General features: G+C 39.0%; 2 protein-coding genes across 4 annotated transcripts; both read left to right on the top strand.

Annotated features, from left to right (window-relative positions):
- The first annotated feature begins 1030 nt into the window (after positions 1-1030).
- On the top strand, positions 1031-10254 carry LOC102689328 (leukocyte elastase inhibitor-like). 2 transcript variants are annotated; one of them, XM_069190921.1, is made up of 8 exons: positions 1031-1138; positions 3071-3263; positions 5188-5295; positions 6510-6650; positions 6761-6878; positions 7522-7664; positions 8803-8970; positions 9640-10254. In XM_069190921.1, the coding sequence occupies exons 2-8, from the start codon at positions 3096-3098 to the stop codon at positions 10042-10044; spliced, it is 1251 nt and encodes a 416-aa protein (XP_069047022.1). In that variant the 5' UTR covers positions 1031-1138; positions 3071-3095; the 3' UTR covers positions 10045-10254. The 2 variants fall into 2 exon arrangements, with proteins under 2 accessions (XP_069047022.1, XP_069047023.1); XM_069190922.1 differs by lacking the exon at positions 5188-5295.
- A 1810-nt stretch (positions 10255-12064) lies between these two features.
- LOC102687974 (leukocyte elastase inhibitor-like) lies at positions 12065-21653 on the top strand. Of its 2 annotated transcripts, none has more exons than XM_015354939.2 (7): positions 12065-12402; positions 14172-14349; positions 17490-17630; positions 17951-18068; positions 19526-19668; positions 20169-20336; positions 21030-21653. In XM_015354939.2, exons 2-7 carry the CDS (start codon positions 14182-14184, stop codon positions 21432-21434), a joined length of 1143 nt encoding a protein of 380 aa, XP_015210425.2. In that variant the 5' UTR covers positions 12065-12402; positions 14172-14181; the 3' UTR covers positions 21435-21653. The 2 variants fall into 2 exon arrangements, with proteins under 2 accessions (XP_015210425.2, XP_069047021.1); XM_069190920.1 differs by lacking the exon at positions 12065-12402 and adding an exon at positions 13295-13587.
- Positions 21654-21867: the final 214 nt, after the last annotated feature.

Genomic DNA, 21867 nt, shown 5'->3' with positions numbered 1-21867 from the left:
ATCCTCCATTACACTTTATGGTTTTAACCCAGGGGCCTCCCGGTTATTTATTGTAGAAAGCGCCTTAGCGTGTGGGATTGAAGTTGCTATATATAATACGGAAAGAAATACCAAGAAATATTTAAAAAACCTTCACGTTTACTCTCGTAAAAGCGAATCTCATCTCATAGAGTGGATTGTTGGTCTGTCCTTCTGCCTTTATCAGTCCGCAAATAATAATAATAATAATAATAATAATAATAATAATAATAATAATAATAATAATAATAATAATCCCAGCCAGGAATTATTGAATACTCCAATCGGAGAGGCAATTTTCTAATCACGACATAACCACATCTCTTCATCACAGGATGATAATTAAGTTAGATTTACTTTTGCTATGATGTCCTTTGTAGTACCTGTTTGTTATGCTGGGTGTTTGGGGGGGAATACTGTACTTTTATTGAAGTTTTTTTTCCCTTCTAGAACCGTGACCCGTTCTGGCCCGATGGGTTCACGTCTCCAGCTTGTATTTCAACCCTCAACCTGCGTGTAGTCTAGAGTCCCGTTAGTGAGCAATGACACTAATTGGGCCCTGGGTTCGATTTCGCTTGGGCGCCTTTTACTAGTTTACTAATTGATCTGAATAGGTATTGGTCTTTTCCTAACACTTCGCTGTTCAGGTCTGAACGGTACAGAAGTCCCCATTCATAATACTTTGACTTTCACACTTTATTGTTCACTGCTTTTGATTACTTTCCAGTAAAAGGACCTAAGCTTTAAAACAGATTTCACATGACACGTTTTTCCTCCACATTACGTAAGAGTGGTGACGGATATTTGAAGAGATTTGGTGTCTCTATTATCCCAGTATATACAGGTATATTATGTGCGAATGTGTGAGCTGACGGTTGTTGAAACTACACAGTCTTATTAAAAAAAACAACAACTTTAAATTACAATTATTTCAGTCGTGTACTGTTTTATCTTATGGAGTCGCCGTAGGGAAGCAGCACAACACGGAAACACAGTTTAATAAGAGGCGTGTCTGGAGTCAGTATCTACAGTATATGACGGCGAAGGGCTGGAGTTTCGGTGTCTTCTGTCCTCTGAGAAGCTGGCATATTGTTAAGTCAAGAGACCTACTGTAGATACAGTAAGTGTTCAGAAATGTCCAACCTGGCTGTGTTTAAGCAATGCATACTGTGTCATGAGATTTAATTGCTTCAGTTATTTGTGGTCACTCGTTTTCACGGATTGTCGCTTTGATGCCATCGTATAATACTTAAAAATAAGAAAGTGTAGTAATAGTTATTAATATTATTTATGTTGTTCTGTTTTGCTACATGAATGTCATTCTGTAACGCACTGAGACTTTGTTTGACAGGTGAAAGACGGCTCTAATGTAGGTGACAGTGCAGGGCGCACTCGGGTGAAGAAGAGTACATTATTCAGCGGATCACATTTAACAGCTCACTAAAATTAACCGGAAACTGGTTTAAATGTAATTAAGAAGTCGTTAATAAAAACAATTGCTGAGTTTTAGTTAAAAGCCTGTTTAAAAGTGCGTCAAAGTAGCTTAAGTGTTTTGAACTGATAGAAATGGTTGTTCTGAGATCCCTTTTGGGGAATCGCAGGGAGCGGTTTTTAAAAGTGAAATTGCGATTCGACATTAAAGAAACTACGCCACCTGGTTTCCTTTAAAGTGTTTATCTTTTAAATCTTTTCTAAAAGTTCTGTCAGTGCCCTCACATATAAAGGTATGATGTACTAGCATTTTACAGATGATTAAGTGGTTATACTGTATTTTTCGAGGTACGTATGTATTTAAATGGAGAAAAAAAGCACGATTGTTAAACTAGAAGTGACCGACGTGCAAAACGTCCCAACTTTATCCTGAATCTAAACGTTCATTTCATAACCATTAGGAAAACTTACCAGAGACTGATATCTTTATATTGCATTTTCAGATGGACACAGAATTTGACATGTGTGAACTTTGAGAAGTGTACAAATACCTTAACATTGATGCTTAATTTATGCTGCTTGTTACGTTTGTAAATTCCACTGTGCTGTGTGAGGGTGTGGACTATGAAAACCCTGGTGAAAGAAAATGCTTTAGATACCAGAAATATGTCATTTGTCAAGTACAGGCCCAGACTTTCTTATTGACAAAGCCGATAAATATTTGTCAAAGTAACTTTTATTACCTCTGTTTCCCACTGTACTCAACTGTAGTATTCTTACTGTATGTAGTGAGGTCTGTAGATTCAGTACCTGTTGTTGTCCTTTAGGATCAATCAAATATGTTTTTATCAATCAAAAAACAAAGCGCAGTCCCACAGCATAGCTTCCACCTCATGTAATACTTCAGAAATGTGCTCTTTTAGGAGCCCCCAGTACAACATACAGCACATGGAGAAGTCTAAACAGAAAACCGTAAGAAGCCACTTGACTTTTTTTTTAACTCTGGTGTCTTACACAGCTCAACAGTTGATTTTTCTGTTGTGTGGTGCAAGACATTGTTTGTGTTCCTCTCAATCTGCTTTCTATTATTGGTGATTCATTTGGGCCCTGGTCTGAATTTGTCGCACATAAAAAAAAACCCTGTAAATTGCAGATGCAGTGGTGAATACGTTTTCATGCTGTTGCTCTCTGTAGTTTGGGTTTTTCGTAGTACACCGGCTCAAAGCACTTTATTAAAAAATAAATCAATGGTAGGCTGCTAAACAAAATCTAAGAATATGAAGAAGACCAACAGTCAATTGTCATTTAAGAATTGTAACCTGGAATTAGGGATAGGATTAATAATACAATAAAAGAGAGACATAAACTGTAGAAAGGAACTGGAATAGGTATTTGCAAAACTGTAAAAAAGTATGAGCTGTTAAAAAGAGCGTCCCATTCAAGTATAGTGAGAGTATTCCTAATGATTGAAGTGGAACATTGACGAGACCCTAACTCTTCTGTGCTCTTCAGATGCACGTTGATGAAAACGTTCAGTGGGTTTTGGTTCGAGATGTGATTGAGCTACAACAGATAAAGGATATCTGGTGTTAATTCTGTTATTTTTCTGTGTTTCTGTCAGTTCTCTTTTTTCTAGGAGGCTGAAAATGGAATCTGTGGCCAGTGCCAATACCAACTTCTCCCTGGACCTTTTCAAGAAGCTCAGTGCTGATAATAGAACTGGCAATGTCTTCTTCTCCCCACTCAGCATCTCCTCTGCCCTGGCTATGGTGTATCTGGGGGCTCGGGGGAACACAGCCACAGAGATGGCTCAGGTTAGTGCAGACACAGTGAGTCACTTGTGACTGAACCCAGTGCGCTCTGCTCACGTCCTTGCCTTAGTAGTAGTGAATACAGCTGGCACAGCCAAACAGTTGCCCATACAACTGTCTAAGATAAACATCTGCCAGTTGTGGACGTGCAGTCCATACCTACAATCTAATTGCTGTTCAGGAGTCTGTGCACTTCTTCTGCAGTCTTGCTTCATATAGATTACTACTGGAAATTGAGAGTTGGGGGGGGGAAGGGCATCACAGCCATTCTTGAACAGGTAGAGTATGCAGTTCCTTCCTGACTGGACAGTGGACCTACTCTTTTTCCAGTTTATTCCAGAAAGGCAGCAAGCAAGAGAAGGGCATTAGGCCTGTCATGCTCATTCACCTCTGTTTTCCTGTTATTAATTCTGTTGATTATTAAATCATCCATTCCTTATTAAATGTCTTGTTTTCTTGTAAGAAAAAGCATCACATCAGTGCCTGTTGCTGGTAGCCGGTTCTGCACACAATGTTTGCTTTATTCTGACCTTCATACGGTATTTCCATCCAGAAGAATTTCTAGATTTGTCCATCTCAGGTGGTACTTTACTGTACATCACGAAATTGGCTGTTTTGCCACTTTGAATGCTGACACTGTCCGTTTGTGTACTGTAGAAAACTGTAGCCAAGAGCCCCTTCCATTTAACTCATTAACTAACGTGATGTACTAAGTTAACATGCCCAATAAGACAGTATATTATACATTAAAAATGTCACAAAAATTGATTTATGAAGAGATTTTATTTTTTGACTACTCAAATAATACAAGGGCTTGAGCAATCATAGTTATAGTACTTGAGTACTTTAGCCCAACCATATTTGAAATATAACCTATAGACATTATATATACAGGATATGCATTCATTTAAAGTGCTCAGACTTTTTAGAAGTCCAATGTTGGTCCCTGTTAGAAATACACACATTGCTCAGCATTACAATTACAGCGTATTAGATCTTTGTGTTTGACTGAGTCCAACAACCACTCCATACAGAATCTGTATGAAATGTCGGTTTTGTTTTTAGGGGCCACTGAGTATTCCAGTCAGAAAAGGCACTCACTCCAGGTGTTGAACTCTGTAGCCCACACGTCACTCTGTTGAACCTGAAGCTCAGCTTTGAGTGTGGATTGCCTCAGCAGCAACCCCAGGACTCTTGTAGTGATGCAGTACTCTGGGTGAAATCATCAGAAGGAGTTCCTCTCCTCCAGCTAGCATTATCGCTCGTTGCTGCACAGAACAGAAACGTTTTTTTTTTATTTGTAAATTATCTTCATATGAAACTAATTTCAAAACGGATGACCGTAAACACAAAAAAAAACCCCGTCAAGGTTTTTTTTCCAGTTCCAATGTAGTGTATGCTCTCTGTGTTGTTCATGTTGTAATACAGTATATACAGATGGTCTGATGATCAACATATCTGACGATCTGATAGGAGGTAAACATCTTGCAATCATGTGTACCAACTTTCTGTAGTCACACTTTCAAAATGGATGATTTGTTTTATGTTTTATTTGTGTCCTTAACAATATACTGTATACTGAGCTTTAGTAAATAAGCTGTGTTATTCATAACATAATATAGATTCTGGATTCACCTTTTTTTCACCCATAGAGATAGGCTTTTCTACTCTTGAGTTGAGAAACAATCTGTACTAATAACCTGCTAACTACTATATATCTTCTACTCACTAATAATGCAACAAGAAAAATTTCAGTCCACCTGAAAAGACACAAACGAATGAATGATTGTGGGTTTTTTTATCTGAATAATTAATACATGCATGCAACACAAATAGCTTCGACGTGTTGAAAAAGTAAAACTTTCTGATATTGAGATATTGCTGTAAATGCTAAATGTCGTAACGGTTTCACTGATCTTGATGTTAGGTGCTTCGTTTTGTGAAATCGGAGATGACCAAGGCCGATGGCCATCTACATCTACAGCAACAAACACAAAACGTGCAAGTTCCTAAATTCCTGCAGAAGCAGAAAAAGGTGGTACATCCCTCAAAGATGGATGTCCTCTGGGCTCCTGGGCTGTTATTAAGCATGAGCTGGGAGTAGTGCAAGGCCTCTTGATCTTTATAGCCCAAAGTCACTGAATTTTAACAGAACTGGTGTGGGGAAAAGGGTTTTTATACTGTATCTCCTCGGGAGGAGTTATACTTTTGGCTTTATGACCAGCAATCCATGTCATGGTTTTTCCTTTATGTTTGGGGTAATTTTCTTTTAGCCTCATTTGTATGCTGTGGTATTAATGTGCTTTTTCTTTGCTTAAGTACTAACTGCTTTCTTGGGATTAAAAGGTTGAACTGTTGTGTGTTATTTTGCTGTTTTTTTTCCCAGTTAAATGCAAAGTGGACAATGATTATTGCCACTTGATATGCGCAGTCACAAACATGCGTTTTGGCACACCTCTGAAATATTGATTATCATTAGTTTATGAAGTGTAACTAATAATGTTTGTTGCACAGTGTTGGATGACAAGTTTGTCTCCTTGTTATTTGGATGCTTATCATTCTAAGTAGTATCTAAGAATTTGTAGTGAGTTCATTCATTTCCTAATTTATTAATGGTGTTGTGGAAATTTCTTCACACCCCTTTCAAGTACTTTGTACACTGTGAAATGTTAATTGTCAGTTGAAAGATTAATGGGCATTCAGGACGTTTTAGACATTTAAGTTGGTGTTTCCATATCAGTGTGTCTTAGCAGTTGTTTAAGTTATACTTCATAAATCAAAAACATTGCTTCTGAATGAGGTGCCAGAACATATGTCTGAGAGTATAATATAGACGGTATTACAGGTGTCAACGTTTTGGGATTTCCTTTCTTTGCTTTTAATTTTGAACTGTGGGCAGATTGTTAGTCTTTGTTCCAGTGTTCACATTGTGCCATTGGCTCATTGAAAGTGTAATTTTTTTATAGCTATCTAAATAATTGCAGGTAATGGGGTGAAAGTTTCCCCCTGACGCAAATAATTGGCACCGTAATACATAGCTTATGTAGCTGAGGTAAATGAAAGACTTTTGTACATTTTTTTTAGATTTTGCTTTTCTTATAACTCTTCAATAGTGTTAACAAGAAAATAAGATGTAGTGTCCTTCTTGCTCAGTTTTAAATTGTGAACTGGAACAAGACTGTGCTGTGTCTGTGCTGCACACTAGGTCTGAGAGTAGAATAACATCTCTATTTTTTTGCTTTTAACTAGACCGCCCATTTCAGTAAAGCTGGAGATGACCTCCATGTCGGATTCAGCAAACTGATCTCTGAACTCAACAAAGCAGGAGCCCCATATAAACTGAGCATGGCCAACCGTCTGTATGGGGAGAAATCATTCAACTTTGTGGAGGTAAGCTTTGCATGTATTCATTTTCTTCAACGTTTACCTCACCAATGTGATATTGGCAAGAGTTGTCCGCAATCTATTTTCAAGTATTCACTCTTGTTTTGTGAATGTAGCAATACATCGCAGAGACCAGGAAGCACTACCATGCTGAGCTGGAGTCGGTCGACTTTATTACTGGAGCAGAGGCAGCCAGACAGAACATTAATGCCTGGGTGGAGAAGCAGACTCAAGGTAAAACATTTAGAAACCAGAGGACCTGTTCAAGAAAGGCGATCCAGCAGTGTACTGATAAACTCGAATCTTTGATCATTTGGTGCTTCAATCCACAATAGTGGTTGTGGAACCTGCTGTTATATTCTTATGCAGGCCTTGAGCTATGTGCTCTAATTCTGTTCCAGCTGAACAGGTGTGCAGGAACATTTTGCCCTCTTTCAGCTGCCTTTCTCACCATCGCAGCTTGGGCGGGTGATCAGACTGAGATGAAGATGAAATCCAAAAATGAACATCCACCCTGTTACCCAGAACATCCAATTTTACTGCACAGGCAATTCATGCTAAACTAATGTTGTGGGAAACCAGAAAAAAGCTTCATGGTTTTGGTCCTTTTCTTTTGTAGGTATGGGTTTAATCCCCACCATCTGCTGGTTTTAGTTTATCTGTTGACCAGCACAAGTTGGTGTCTGCACTGGTTACATACTGGGAGCTCTACAGTGATTATGTACAGCCCTATCCGGGCAACTCTTCCAGTGTTTTGCTGTCAGTTCACCTCCACACTTGGTCAATGCTAATTTTTTGTGTTTTCCAGTAAAGTGAAGTCTTAAAGCAACACTGTATTTATCTACTGCTTATTGTGTTGATATTTTTTTTACTCTAGAAAAAATCAAGAACCTGCTGGCTGAGGGAACTATTGACACCATGACCAGGCTTGTGTTGGTGAACGCCATCTATTTCAAAGGAAACTGGGAGAAAAAATTTAATGAGGCTGCAACAAGAGAAGCACAATTTAAGTTGAACAAGGTAACGTGGTAAAGTGCCACATCCAGCGAGCAAAAAAAAAAACATTTCAGGGATCACAACACAAACCCCCATAGTGACCATACTACTAGCTGTCAAAGACCTCAGCCCAAGCTCAATAAACTAATGCAAACATTCAGATCACCAAAGAAGCAAACATCAGTTAGCACAAAGACTTAACAACAAGTCAGAACCTGTTCTGCATTCATTTTATATTCTAACTGGATTATACAGTTTTTTTACTTCATTGACTTTAAAATAATTTTCAAAGTTATTGAAATTACTTTAGTTGAAAAGTTCTGTATGATGAAACAATACAGCTTTCACCTTGTGATTGAGATAAAGCAGTTAGCCTGTCTTTTTCAGCCTCAGTGATTCTTGTTTTAAGGTTTGTCTGGATTGCTTGAGACATCACAGTGTTTTAAAAAAAAAACATTGGAACACAAAATGGAAAGATGTCAAACTTACTGTCGGATTTCATATTAATACCTCATTGGACATTGATTGATATTGTTCCTTGGGAAAAGCCATGTGATTTTCATTTAACACAAGGTCCTTCATGTTCTTACTCCAAATTGAGTTTAAATTATTTGATTAAAAATCTGTATAAAACCCATTCCAAAATATATGATGTAGTCAGCACAAGGATCATAGAAGTTCTGTTTCAACAGTTGTCAGTTTAGTTAAAAAAAAACAGTGAATTGTCAGTTTGAAGGACAGAATACCCTCAAGGTGCAGACAGTGCAGAGGCTTCAACACTAGAAATGATATTGAACAAACAACTTAGTTTTAACAACTTAGAAGGTAAAGGACAGACAAATTGCCATTGAGTTAAAAATATATTTTTTTGTTGTTCTTTTTGAATTTATCAGCATAATCACATTATAAAATACATTTTTATAAAATGTAATTTTTATGGATTTACAGTATATTTCTACAAGCAATTAAGAATCTGAAGATTAATTTGTTTGATTCAATTAAATTGTTAATCTGTTCAATTTGACATTTTCAAATCCAATCAAGAATATAAGAATTTTACATTTAAAATTAGGAATTGAAAATATAGTGTAAAAACATATCCACCATCAGACCATGTGAGAAGGGATTAACAATGGCTTCTTTTTGCTCTGAACCTTTACAGAATGAGACCAAGCCCGTGCAGATGATGTATCTGAAGGCCAAGTTTGGGCTCACATTCATCCCTGAGGTCAGCTGTCAGATCCTGGAGCTTCCATACCTAGGAAAAGAGTTAAGCATGCTCATCATGCTGCCCAGTGCCATTGAAGACAACTCCACAGGACTGGAAAAGGTGAGGCATTGTGGGATAGAGGTATTTCAGAAATGCAATTCAGATGGTGGCCAGTTGTTCGGAAGTGACCAATTACCAGAGGTCACATACTGAATGTGACTCCAGGGCTGTAGAAAAGACTCGCTGTCGCAGGATTTCACTTCAGACATTTCAACATTCATTGCTCATGCTTTCTAGAAACACTTCTGAGTACATTTGTGAAATAGGTGCAAATGATGTATAACAGCTCTATTTCTCAAATTCAAGTGGTTGACCACATCATCATGTGGAAGACCTGAGAGAGAAAACTAAAGAGAGCCAGCTTCACTCCACACTCCACGGACAGGGAGGCTCTCAGCGACAGAGTCCTCTATTACACCAACAATTGTCAAAATTCTAAAGCACATGCATGTTTCACACCTTGCTTCAAAGACCTTTTTGCTTAAAGTTTTATGTACTTTATTTTCCTTTCACATTCTGCCTCTGTTGCCTGTTGCCTGTTGCCTGTTGCCTGTTGCCTGTTGCCTGTTGCCTGTTGCCTGTTGCCTGTTGCCTGTTGCCTGTTGCCTGTTGCCTGTTGCCTGTTGCCTGTGTGTGTGTGTGTGTGTGTGTGTGTTGTTCAGGGCTTTGGGGTTTTTGTAAAATTGCATTATTACAACAGTCTCATGGTCTGGTGTTCTTTCTTTGAAGCTGGAAAGGGAGCTCACTTATGGGAAGCTGATGGAATGGACAAAGCCTGACATGATGGACGTTGAAGAAGTAGAGGTGTCGCTGCCAAAGTTCAAGTTCGAGGAGACCTATGATCTCAAGGAGGTCCTGAAGAGCATGGGCATGGTAGATGCCTTTGACCGTGGGAGGTCTGATTTCTCTGGCATGTCCTCCGGTTCTGAGCTGTTTCTGTCCAAGGTGGTGCACAAGTCCTTCGTGGAGGTCAACGAGGAGGGCACCGAGGCTGCCGCCGCCACCGCAGCCATCATGATGATGCGTTGTGCCATGATCTCTGCCCGCTTCACGGCCAATCACCCCTTCCTGTTTTTCATCAGACACAACAAATCCCAAAACATCCTGTTCTACGGCAGGTTCTGCTCTCCCTAAGAATCCAGTTGCAGCCAGTGCTTCAGTAATAACCTCTATAGTCTGCAGGCTCCAAACTCTATTGGATTACAGTGTGTTCAAATTAACTGAGTGCCTTATAAACACAACTACTATATTATAATATGCAACAGATCTGCTGTGTCAGGAAGACTCTCCTAATGGTCTTGCTGTCTTTAATGATATAAATAATAAATCGCATGATGAAATTAACATGGGACTGTAACAGTCACTTATTTGTTTTTTGTCTGTGTGTCCCTGACTGCACAGTTGTTTTCCTTGCTGCTCTCAGAGTACAATTACAAGAGACTCAGATGCAACTGGCTAATCTTTAAAGGGAAATTAATTTTAAAAAGATGCCCATTTTACATTATACATATAGTACATGTACATACACACAGGATCGTACCGCCAGATTTTTTGGTATGCTGCCAGTTTTCCCATCTGGGGAATCCCTGGTTCTGCTGGTTAGTGGCCTGACCAAGGTTCAGCCTCATCAAGGATATAGTTTCCTCTTGTGTCTTCTGGTTTCACCACTGATCTTTAGAACGGTGTAGTGCAGGCTAACAGCAGAGCCAGTATTTTGCTCCTTGTTTTGTGTCGAAGGGACCGCTACACTGCTCATGCTCACAAGTATTATCATCCCCACAAGCAAACATGAGAAAAAATGATTAAACTCCTCTTAATTACTTTTATAATTTATTGCATCTCCTTAAGGGTCAATGAGATCTAAACATCCCAAATGCCACATCTGAGTGACCCCAAAGTGGAGGATAGTGACGTCAGCGCTTACTGAAGTGCAAGCTGGGAAAAAGAAGTTTAGAACATCACTGCTCTCTAGTGGTTCTATTCTTCCATTCACAGAGGCAGGATGGTCCCTGTACCTTCAGTAATGCCTTGTGAAACCTGACTGCATTGAAGTAATTGGTGAATATCACTTGAACAATTTTTTTTCACCGCATTTCTTCTAGACCTTCCCTGTTAAGTGTATAATTATTTTTTAACCCATCACCATATTCCATCAACAACCAATGAAATGCAGAAGATAAAAATGAGATGCTGTGCTGGCATGCCAGGCTTGTCAAGAATATGAGCAGCCTACCCTCAAACCTTTGGAACATATACACAGTTTTTCCATACTGTATATAATATTTTATTTTCTTTCATGACTACAGGAATTTACATGTACAGTACATGTTTCTGTAGTCTCATGTCAAGAATAACATACAGCACGTATGGAAAGCCGTGCCATCTACAGTACTTGTCACAAAAACGACAAACGCGTTTAACTCAGTATTGCTCACTCGCACTGTGCTCTACTTCAGGTATGCAAAAGACAGCACTCGTGAAACTGCACAAGCATGTACTGTACATAGGGTTTGCGCCGACTCTTTAAACATTGAACGAAATACATTTGCCATGACTAGACAGACTTAATTATCTACTGTTGGGTTACTGTTACTGTTATTGTTGGTCACTCGTTTAATCTTAAATTAAGCACAAAAACCTCAAAAGCTTTTAGACCGCAGTATGCTTACACGTCGAATACAATTGATTTTGGAATTACACAGCAGAATGCAGGAAAAGTGTATTTTGAAGTATTTGTGTGTCCGTTTGCACAGACGTGAATGTAGAGATAGGGTAATGCCAAACAAAAAGAAGAATTCTAGGACTGCACACAACAAGTTATACAGCTTGTACATTTTCGGCTTGACGCTTGCTGTTACCAGCAGCAATATTCCCTCTCAGCCTGCGAGCGACCGCCAACAAATGCGGGTGTAAAGGAGGGAGAACTTGAAATATCGGAGGCGAGCGCAACCTGCCCCAGTGTCACCCCGATAAATAAAGACAATCAAATGGTTTGCACGAGAAATATATTTACTCCCTCCCCTCCCATTAAAATGACTTAATATAATCCACCTACACCATCCTCGACAGAGGTGAGGGACCTACTGGTTGTGATAAACGAAGGTTAAAAATCGTGCAAAAGTTCACAACAACGCCAGTCAAAAGAGCACGAAAAGGTAGGATACAAAATGTGATTTCAGTGATCCCGGTACACGGCATCAATTAAAAAACGCAGTACAGCAAGGACATGAACAATTAAAAGGACCACACACATGGAGAACCTGAGCCGGGAGAAGCAAGGATTCGGGAAACAATCACGACGTAATAACATTAATCATTTCCCGTCTTCCTCCCACCTGAACGTCCTGATGCAGAAGAAAAAGTCGACACAGGTGTAATACAGCAAAACGCTGAATCGCAGTTTACAAAAGAAATAGGCGTGTGTGAAAGTAAAGGGCTGAAATTTCAGCGTCTTCTACCCTCCGAGTAACTGCAAAAGCCTGAACCCAGACAGTAAGTGTTCAGAAGAGCCGAACCTGACTGTATTCAAGGGAAGCCTACTTCACATTGCTTTGTTTCTGGTAGTTTGGGTCACTCGTTTTCATGTATTGCCGCTTTGATTCTATGGTACAATACGTAAATAAGAATGCGTAGTAATAATAATTGGTATTATTTACATTAATCTGTTTTGGTACATGAGTGTAATTCTGCAACGTACTAACATTTTACTGTAACTTTAAAGAGCCATTAGATGTTGTTTCACGTGACTGATGTGTCGAGCAGTTCTGTATTTTCTCAAATCTGTTTTCTATTTGTATTTCTTTGCGCTAAAAAGAAACGCCCATTAGTTGGATGGTCTTGAGTCTGCTTGATAATTATGGAAGCCCATTTCCGCCAGGGAGTAAAAAAAAACGCGCTATGGTATCTCAGAATTGCGACTTAGCAACTCAGAATTGTGACTTTATATCTCACATTTGCGACTTCGAAATAGCCGTATTTCATTGTCTGTCCTTTTGTTATTGTAACGGATTCGGGTTTTTAGGGCTTGTGCCCTCGCCGCTCCCACCCTAGTTCGTACCTCGCTGCACTGGCTCGAACCTGAGTCTTGTCAGCTGAGCTAAAGACCTTCTTTTTTAAGTAAAAAAGGACATGCAATGGAAATACGTAAAAAGTATGTTTCAGCTTTTATAATTGTGAATTCTTCTCGATGTGAAGTGCCTATTTCTGTAACTTATTTCATATTCTGTCTCCGTAAATAAAAACTATCTTTAAAAAGCCCACCGTGCACTATTCCATCCGGGTACTATGGAAGCCTTACTGGCGGAAATGGGATTCTATAAAAATTAGTGTAATTAATTTGATTTTTATCAGGGCGCTGTGCAAGACAAGTCTTCAGGCTTATAGATCCTATGATCCTGTACGATTCATGAAAATAGTGTAACGGAACGGCCGACATACAGGTTGTGCGATCTGGTTGCAGTGTGGTGACGGCACCGCCCTCCCCTGCGCATAACAGGGATGCTGGCCGCCGGGGTTAAAGAAAGTGTTCTTGAGCTCAGCTGGCAAGACCTGGGTTCGAGCCAGTGCAGCGAGGCACGAACTAGGGTGGGAGCGGCGAGGAAACATGCCCTAGAACCCGAATCCGTTACAACAACAAAAGGACAGACAATGAAATATGGCTTTTTCGAAGTCGCAAATGTGAGATATAAAGTCGCAATTCTGAGATACCATAGCGCGTTTTTTTTTTACTCCCTGGCGGAAACGGGCTTCCATAGATAATTGATTTGAGTCTTGCGTATAAAATTGTAAATTGCAAGTGCAGTTATTACTTTTTCGTGCAGTTTCTCTGTATATTTTTTGGTGCACTAAGGGCTGATAGGTTCAATACAGTTTTTGTTTTCATGCTTGGGTTTTTCTCAGTGCACCGCCTTAAAGCACTTTATGTAAAAGACGACAAAAGTAGTTTACTAAATGAAACATGAACAGTCAGTTGTCATTTAAGAATTGTTTTAAGACACTGGAATAGAGAGAGAATCAGTTAAAATAGAATTTGATAAATTGATGTGCAAAATTGTATCAAGATTTGATTAAAAAGTGCATTCAAGTTTTCTCAGAATATTCCTCATTAATGAACTTAAACATTGCTAATAATCCTAAACTGTCTTTGGATACAAGTAGATTCCAGCAGTTTTTGTTTAGAGGGATGATTTTGCTACATGGATCTGCAGCAGATGGAGGATATCTGGCGTTAATTCTGTTGTTTCTTTTTTGTGTTTCTGCAGGAGATTGAAAATGGCATCGCTGGCCAGTGCCCATACCAGCTTCTCCCTGGACCTTTTCAAGAGGCTCAGTGCTGATAATGGAACTGGCAATGTCTTCTTCTCCCCACTCAGCATCTCCTCTGCCCTGGCTATGGTGTATCTGGGGGCTCGGGGGAACACAGCCACAGAGATGGCTCAGGTTAGTGCAGACACAGTGAGACTATCAAGCCATTGTGTCTCCATCCTCCTAAATGAAAAAAAGACTCAGTGCAGAAAACTGAAGAACAGGTTTGACAAATACTGTACACGTCTCACAATATTTGTAATATTTCCTTATGGCCTGTTGCAGCATAAGGGGAAACTGGCTTTTCTCTCTAGATTGTAAGAGGTTCACCTCCTACAAGCAGCCATATCACCTGCAACTCACAACTAGATAGAGGCCAGTAGATACCATCCTGGCCTCAGAATTCACTATTGAGTCATCTTAATTGTAATTTGCCTCTCTTGTTCTCAGCTAGATCATATCTGCAGCTCAGATGAATGCAGCAGGAAAATTCCTAGACTTTACTCAGCAGCGTCTTATAAACATCACCAATGGTGTTCAAACCTGTTTTTTTACACAGATGACTGACACAGCTTTGCGTTGTGAATCATTTTTCTAAGAAAACATGTATTCGTGGGGGATGGTGGAGTGTCTTTCATTGGAAGACTCACCCTATTCTACTTTGAAAATACCTGTGAAACCAGTTAAATTTGGCACAGCCGCAGTGGGAGAGAGAGAGAGATGAAAACCGCGCAGTGCCAGGCAAATGCACAATATTAATGTAGGGGTCATGTGGATTTGCGCCCTACACCCTGCGGTACTGCTGTGTACATACAGTATGAACATGTTGTGATATGTAGAAATATAAAAAAGGTCAATATAATGCCAATAATATTTGCTATTTTAGTTTTTCAAAGAAATGTTTCTTTGTTAAAAGAAAACTCATGGCGATAGCTGGGTTTGAACAACCAACCTCAGGGTTATAAATCAGTCACTTAAGCTATCACACCACCAACGCAAGTCATGGGACAACTACTGAAACAGCCATACACATACTGTATCAATTGAAAGTCTTATACTGCTGGTTGTGCAACAGTACATTAATATAGTTATATCGTTATTATTTTATTTAGATATGCAAATCCATATTATATTCCCTATTAATCCAATTCTAAAATGCTTTTGATAACGAGCATATTAGCGGAAAAGGTTAAAACGATCACTTTTCACAAAGTATATAAACATACAGTAATATGGTCAGAAGGAGCACGTAAAAACGTTTCCGAAATAACCACATGTAAGACTTTGATGCTTCAAATGTTTAGGGAGAAATGGAAGACTGGTATGTATTTTTTCTTTAAAGTACCGAGACCAGCCATATACAGTACAGTTTACATACAGTAATATGTTTATGTTCCTAAATTAATATCTTTTATGAGCATGTGAAAGGCATGGTGAATCGGAGATTCTCAAGACTTACTTATGATTGGGAACAAATGCGTGATCGGATCAACGAAGTGCTGTGGTGTTACTTTATTTTTTCATTGACAAAATGTCTTTTTGTTTACAAAGACAGTTACAAAGAATGTGGACCAGGGAAATACTTTGAGTTTACAGCTTGTCCAAGGTCCTTCATTATTAGTAATATCTTCGGTAAAGACCTTGATGCATAAAATATTTCTGCATAATTAAAATATTTATGATAAAGGTAGGCTGTGTACTTTTGCCCAACTGTGCAATCTTGCTTTCATAAAATATACCAACTTTTTAATGTATGATGATTAACATGCTGTAATACACAGTTTAAATTTAAAAGTCTGAAGAGTATACAACTTAAATTCTTAATTGAATAAAGATTGTCCCTCAGCAGTGATTGGAATTCGAAACTGGTGTTTTCTGGCGACAGCTCAAATGCTGTACATGAGAGGTTAAGCTTTATTAGCTCCTCATGGCGGTTTTACAAGGTGATTCCGGATACTATTAACATCTCGAATTTGCATATGGTTATTTGCGGTATGACGTGTATGACACGCTAAATCGCGTCTTGATGCGACACGTCCACCGCGTTATACCGCAGCGTACCCCACTTGTTTTGAATGGCTGCATCAGTAAGCTCTCCAGGGTTGCTGTTGTATCTATCAGTGCTGTGGGGTCTGGATTGACGACCTTCATTAATCTGAACCATGTGAATGATTGCAAGGTTTTCGTCAATTAATATGTGTAGCTTTCAGGGTTTGTTCATGATACATCTGTTTACTTTTAAATGTACCTTATTGCAGTGAAACGTTTTTTAACTGAAAAATTAAAAGTCCAGTACTGTAAATGTGTTAAATCAATACTGTAAGCTGATCTCAAATTAAGTAGGTTTCTTTTTAAAGAAATTGTTGAGTTATTCTTTCTCCGTTTCAGCTTTTGCATTTTTTGCTAATTTAAGATGTGTTTCATAACAGAACTTTATTTTAAGGGGAACTGCAGAGGAAACATCGGCAGAACCGTCTTAAAGTCGAGAGCAAAATTTATATTGAATTAAAGAGATGTATTCCCAAGCCTGCTTATTTACAATTTAATAGGGCCACTTTACATAACTGGAAGTCCTGAATCACAGAATCTGGCGCTGCACATATCTAGAAATGTTGTCTATTTGTTATGTAAATTGGTGGTTTTACAAGTTACCATTGTACATTTTACTTTTATTGTGGTTTGCACTCATCAATGCTGCTTCTAACCCCAAAACAGAAATATAGCCGTTCCCTTCCCCTTTAAAAAAAACTTTTGTTTTGGTTGGGATAGCCTAATTTTTGGTATGTTGTGGTATTGATATGCTTTTTCTTTGCCTACTAACTGGTGGAACAATTTTGCGCACTAACTAGAAATTACTAACTACTTTCTTTGGATGAAAAAGATATAACTGTTCTATTTTATCCTGTTTTACTGTTTTGCCAGTAACATGCAAAGTGGACTTTATATGTGCAGTCTTGGATAGGCATTTTGGCTATCTCTGTAATATTGTTAATCCTATTTTATGAGGAATATATATGTCTGACAGAATTTGACAACGGGTTTGTCTCCTATTTTTATTGGACACTCCTTGTGCTAAGTAGTGGCCAAGGTTTTGTAGTGAGTTCATCCTAATTTCTTAATTTAGTTCTTGAAATATGTATTCACACCCTGTTCAGGTACTTTATAAACTACCACTTGTAAGATTAACTTGATTGTGACCTGGAACAAAACTATGCTATGTTTCTGCTGCACGCTAAATCTGAGAGTACAAATCTCTGTTTTGTGCCGTTAACAAGACCCTCCACTTCCATGAAGTTGAAGATGACCTCCATGTCGGATTCAGCAAATTAATCTCTGAACTCAACAAAGCAGGAGCCCCATATAAACTGAGCATGGCCAACCGTCTGTATGGGGAGAAATCATTCAACTTTGTGGAGGTAAGCTTTATTCAATTTGTAAATGTTTAAACCCTTTAGAGAATAATGTATGGACAAATTTACAGACACTTTTGTTACAGTTGTTTTTTTTTCCCTCTGAAATAGAAAATGTATTTTATTTCTTCCTTTAAAATATGTTTGCGTGAACATTTCCTTTTATGTCTGCGCATACGGCATTGCGTGTGGCACACCTTGAACTTGTCATACTGTAATCTTCTAAACTTTTTTGTAAATGATCTCAAACATGTAAGAAAATATGAGCCATCTTAGATGTGATATTGGCAAGATTTGTCAGCACCCACTCTGTTTTGTGAATGTAGCAATACATCGCAGAGACCAGGAAGCACTACCAGGCTGAGCTGGAGTTGGTTGACTTTATTACTGGAGCAGAGGAAGCCAGACAGAACATTAATGCCTGGGTGGAGAAGCAGACTCAAGGTAAAACATTTAGAAACCAGAGGACCTGTTCAAGAAAGATGATTTAGCAGTGTTCTTGTACACTTGAGTCTGTGATAATTTAGTGCTTCAATCCACAGAAGTGCCTGTGGAACCTAGAAGAAGCTGGGCTTTTCTCTGTGGTTCAACCAAACCTCAGCCTATCAGTATGCGACAGACACAGGGCAGGGTACGCTCTGGAAGGGACACCAGTCCATTGCAGGGCAGACACAAACTCAAAGACGTCTGCCCACTCACCAGGACCAATTAGTCTTTGAAGTCAATAAACCTACCAGTACGCCTTTGAACTGTGGGAGGAAACGGGAGCACCCAGAGGAAACCCAATGAGAACATGGGAAAACATATAACTCCAAGCAGATAGTCCCTCACGTCTGGAATTGAACCACTGTGCCACATATTTGGTAATATAAGAAGATTGAAAGAAAGTGGAGGTTCAGTACAGTCAGATACAAGGCAGCAGTAGTGGAACTGCTGTCCGAACCTTGTCACATTGGACATTCAGGAAGTGCACTGTGGGACACAGGCAGACATGTATACTGTAAGTCTGTGAATCTTGACTAACCAGGTCCAAGGTCGCAGAGAAAGCAGTAAAAACAAGGCATTTAACTTTTTGACTTTTGTAAATCATGAACTTCTTAACAGTAGATATAATACAATCTTTGTAACTGTGACTTGAATGAATTTTCTGATCTCTTTTCTTAGTGCATGTTAATTTAGTTTCTGCATTCTTTTACAGTTGTATTTATTTACTTCAAATATAGAGTACGTCTTTAAAATCAAATAAAAGTTCATCCTTAGTTGGTTCAGGGGTGTGGAGTATACGGTACAACTATGAAATTCTGTTTAACTGATAGCCTGGTTCATGAATGTTTCACTCGGATCTAGTTAAGCTGCGGTAGAATTGAGTATTTCACAGAATGCAAACATGAAATACTGATCATGTTCTATACAAACATGCAATGCATTGGTCCTCAAAACAAGTTCTGTATTAAAAATAGAACAACTTTTACCAGGGCAGCATCAATCACATCATCAATAAAAATGACAGCACTTCATATTGTACACGAGGATCATAACGTCTGTCAACCCAGCATTCCACAGGGGGGCGTCCACCATGTTACCAAGAAAGAACCCTTTTTTACTGCACAGGCCACTCATGTTTAACTAACATTGTGGAGATGTTGTGGTTTAATCTCCCCCACCTGTTGGTTATGATTTATCTGTGGCACAAGTTGGTATCTGCACTGGTTACATACTGGGAGCTCTGCAGTGGTTAGGTACAGCCCTGTCCGGGCAACTCTTCCAGTGTTTTGCTGTCGGTTCACCTCCACACTTGGTCAGTGCTCATTTTTCATTTGTGCTTTTCCACTAAAGTGAGGTTTTACAGCCACGCTGTATTTATCTACTGCTTATTGTCTTGATATTTGTTTTTACTCTAGAAAAAATCAAGGACCTGCTGGCTGAGGGAACTATTGACAGCATAACCAGGCTTGTGTTGGTGAACGCCATCTATTTCAAAGGAAACTGGGAGAAAAAATTTAATGAGGCTGCAACAAGAGAAGCACCATTTCATTTGAACAAGGTAACAAGTTCCCCATTCGTTGAGAAAAGAAAACATTTTGGAGATTACCCAAAATCCCCACAGTGAGCATAGCAGTAACGGTCAAAGACCACAAGCCAAGCTCAATGATCGAAAGCAGACATAGAACATTAGAGGCACTAATGTTCTGAATTAATTTTATATCTTAACTGAATTATTCAAAGAATTGTTTACTCAGCTGAGTTTGAAAACATTTTCAACTTATAGTTGAATATAATGTAAAAAATGTACAATTTTTTTAGATTTGTCATTTTTATGGATTTACAGTATATTTCTACTAGCAATTAAGAATCTGAAGATTAATTTGTTTGATTCAATTAAATTGTTAATCTGTTCAATTTGACATTTTCAAATCCAATCAAGAATATAAGAATTTTACATTTAAAATTAGGAATTGAACATATAGTGTAAAAAACATATCCACCATCAGACCATGTGAGAAGGGATTAACAATGGCTTCTTTTTGCTCTGAACCTTTACAGAATGAGACCAAGCCCGTGCAGATGATGTATCTGAAGGCCAAGTTTGGGCTCACATTCATCCCTGAGGTCAGCTGTCAGATCCTGGAGCTTCCATACCTAGGAAAAGAGTTAAGCATGCTCATCATGCTGCCCAGTGCCATTGAAGACGACTCCACAGGACTGGAAAAGGTGAGGCATTGTGGGATAGACGGACACAACCAGTCTGAAATGTTTTGTATTTACAGTGGTATTTCAGGAAAGCATCACCTCACTCCAGAGAGAATTCACGTTGTAGCCAGTTGCTCATACATGACTAAGTACCAGTAGTCAAACTCCATTACTTTGTTACTCATGTTCTCTAGGAACAGTTCTTAGTTTGTGAAATAAATGGTTAATGTTTTAGATCAGTATTTTTTTGCATCATGTAGGCCAAGGACTTCAAAAAAGAAAGAGACTGAAATGTGGATGAAGAGTGAGGGACAAGAGTGTTTTTTTTAAGAAGAATTTAATGAGCTCATAGATGAAGCCACAGCAAACTGATTCTATGCCTTTGCATCCCTGGTAGCCAATTTGCACAAACTGTATAAATATCCTATTTTTTATTAGATTGCAGGAAGGTAAATTAATAAATTCTGCTTAACAGTGTACCTAATGGAATTGTTTAATTGATGCATGTTTCACACCTTGCTTTAAAGACTTTTGTGCTCAAGTGTTTGTCCAACATAGCCCTGCTCGCTCTTTTTCACTAAGAATGCTGTACTTCATTTTGTTTTCACTTTCTGCCTCTGTTGGGCATTGTGTGTATTGTTGTGCAGGGCTTTGAGGTTCTTGTAAAATTGCGTTATTCTAATTTTAACACAGTCTGGTGTTCTTTCTTTGAAGCTGGAAAGGGAGCTCACTTATGGGAAGCTGATGGAATGGACAAAGCCTGAGATGATGGACGTTGAAGAAGTAGAGGTGTCGCTGCCAAAGCTCAAATTCGAGGAGACCTATGATCTCAAGGAGGTTCTGAAGAGCATGGGCATGGTAGATGCCTTTGACAGCACAAGGTCTGATTTCTCTGGGATGTCCTCTGGTTCTGAGCTGTTTCTGTCCAAGGTGGTGCACAAGTCCTTCGTGGAGGTCAACGAGGAGGGCACCGAGGCTGCTGCAGCTACTGCAGCTGTCATGGTGTTGGAGTGTGCCAGGATCATTCCCCACTTCACAGCCGATCACCCCTTCCTGTTTTTCATCAGACACAACAAATCCCAACACATCCTGTTCTACGGCAGGTTCTGCTCTCCCTAAGAATCCAGTTGCAGCCAGTGCTTCAGTAATAACCTCTAAAGTCTGTCTGCGGGCTCCAAACTCTATTGGATTGTAGTATCCTGTGAGTTAATTTTCACTATGTGCATTATAAGCAAAACTGGAGTGAGATAGTATGCAACCGATGTATCCCATTAGGAAAACTCTTCTGTCTTGCTCAGTTTAAAGATGAAAACAATAAATCACAAGCTGAAAATAAAATGGGAATGGTTCTTATTTGTTATACCCTCTGTGTGAATGAGTGTTTCTGATTGGACAGTTTTTAAACTGGTTTTCCTTGCTGTTCTGATTCAGAGTACAATTACAAGAGACTGAGGTGCCACTGGCTAAACTGTAAATGGAAATGAATGTAAAAGCAGATGACAGTTTTACATTATAAATGCAGTATTTACAAAGACACACAGGCATTCCCAAA

This window comes from Lepisosteus oculatus, chromosome 6 (genome assembly GCF_040954835.1).
Source record: "Lepisosteus oculatus isolate fLepOcu1 chromosome 6, fLepOcu1.hap2, whole genome shotgun sequence".
NCBI classification, from domain to species: domain Eukaryota; kingdom Metazoa; phylum Chordata; class Actinopteri; order Semionotiformes; family Lepisosteidae; genus Lepisosteus; species Lepisosteus oculatus.
The sequence above is the reverse complement of the archived record's forward strand: the minus strand, read 5'-3'. Positions and strand labels throughout refer to the sequence as shown.

What these genes read in the sequence shown, in the direction of transcription:
- LOC102689328 (XM_069190921.1), top strand. Translation starts at nt 3,096, where the DNA reads ATGGAATCTGTGGCCAGTGCCAATACCAACTTCTCCCTGGACCTTTTC. An exon ending in AATCATTCAACTTTGTGGAG is followed by an intron (nt 6,651 to 6,760) that starts GTAAGCTTTGCA and finishes TTGTGAATGTAG; the next exon opens with CAATACATCGCAGAGACCAG. An exon ending in GGTGGAGAAGCAGACTCAAG is followed by an intron (nt 6,879 to 7,521) that starts GTAAAACATTTA and finishes TTTTTACTCTAG; the next exon opens with AAAAAATCAAGAACCTGCTG.
- LOC102687974 (XM_069190920.1), top strand. Translation starts at nt 13,565, where the DNA reads ATGGCTTTTTCGAAGTCGCAAAT. An exon ending in GCTTTTTCGAAGTCGCAAAT is followed by an intron (nt 13,588 to 14,171) that starts GTGAGATATAAA and finishes GTGTTTCTGCAG; the next exon opens with GAGATTGAAAATGGCATCGC. An exon ending in CAGCCACAGAGATGGCTCAG is followed by an intron (nt 14,350 to 17,489) that starts GTTAGTGCAGAC and finishes GCCGTTAACAAG; the next exon opens with ACCCTCCACTTCCATGAAGT.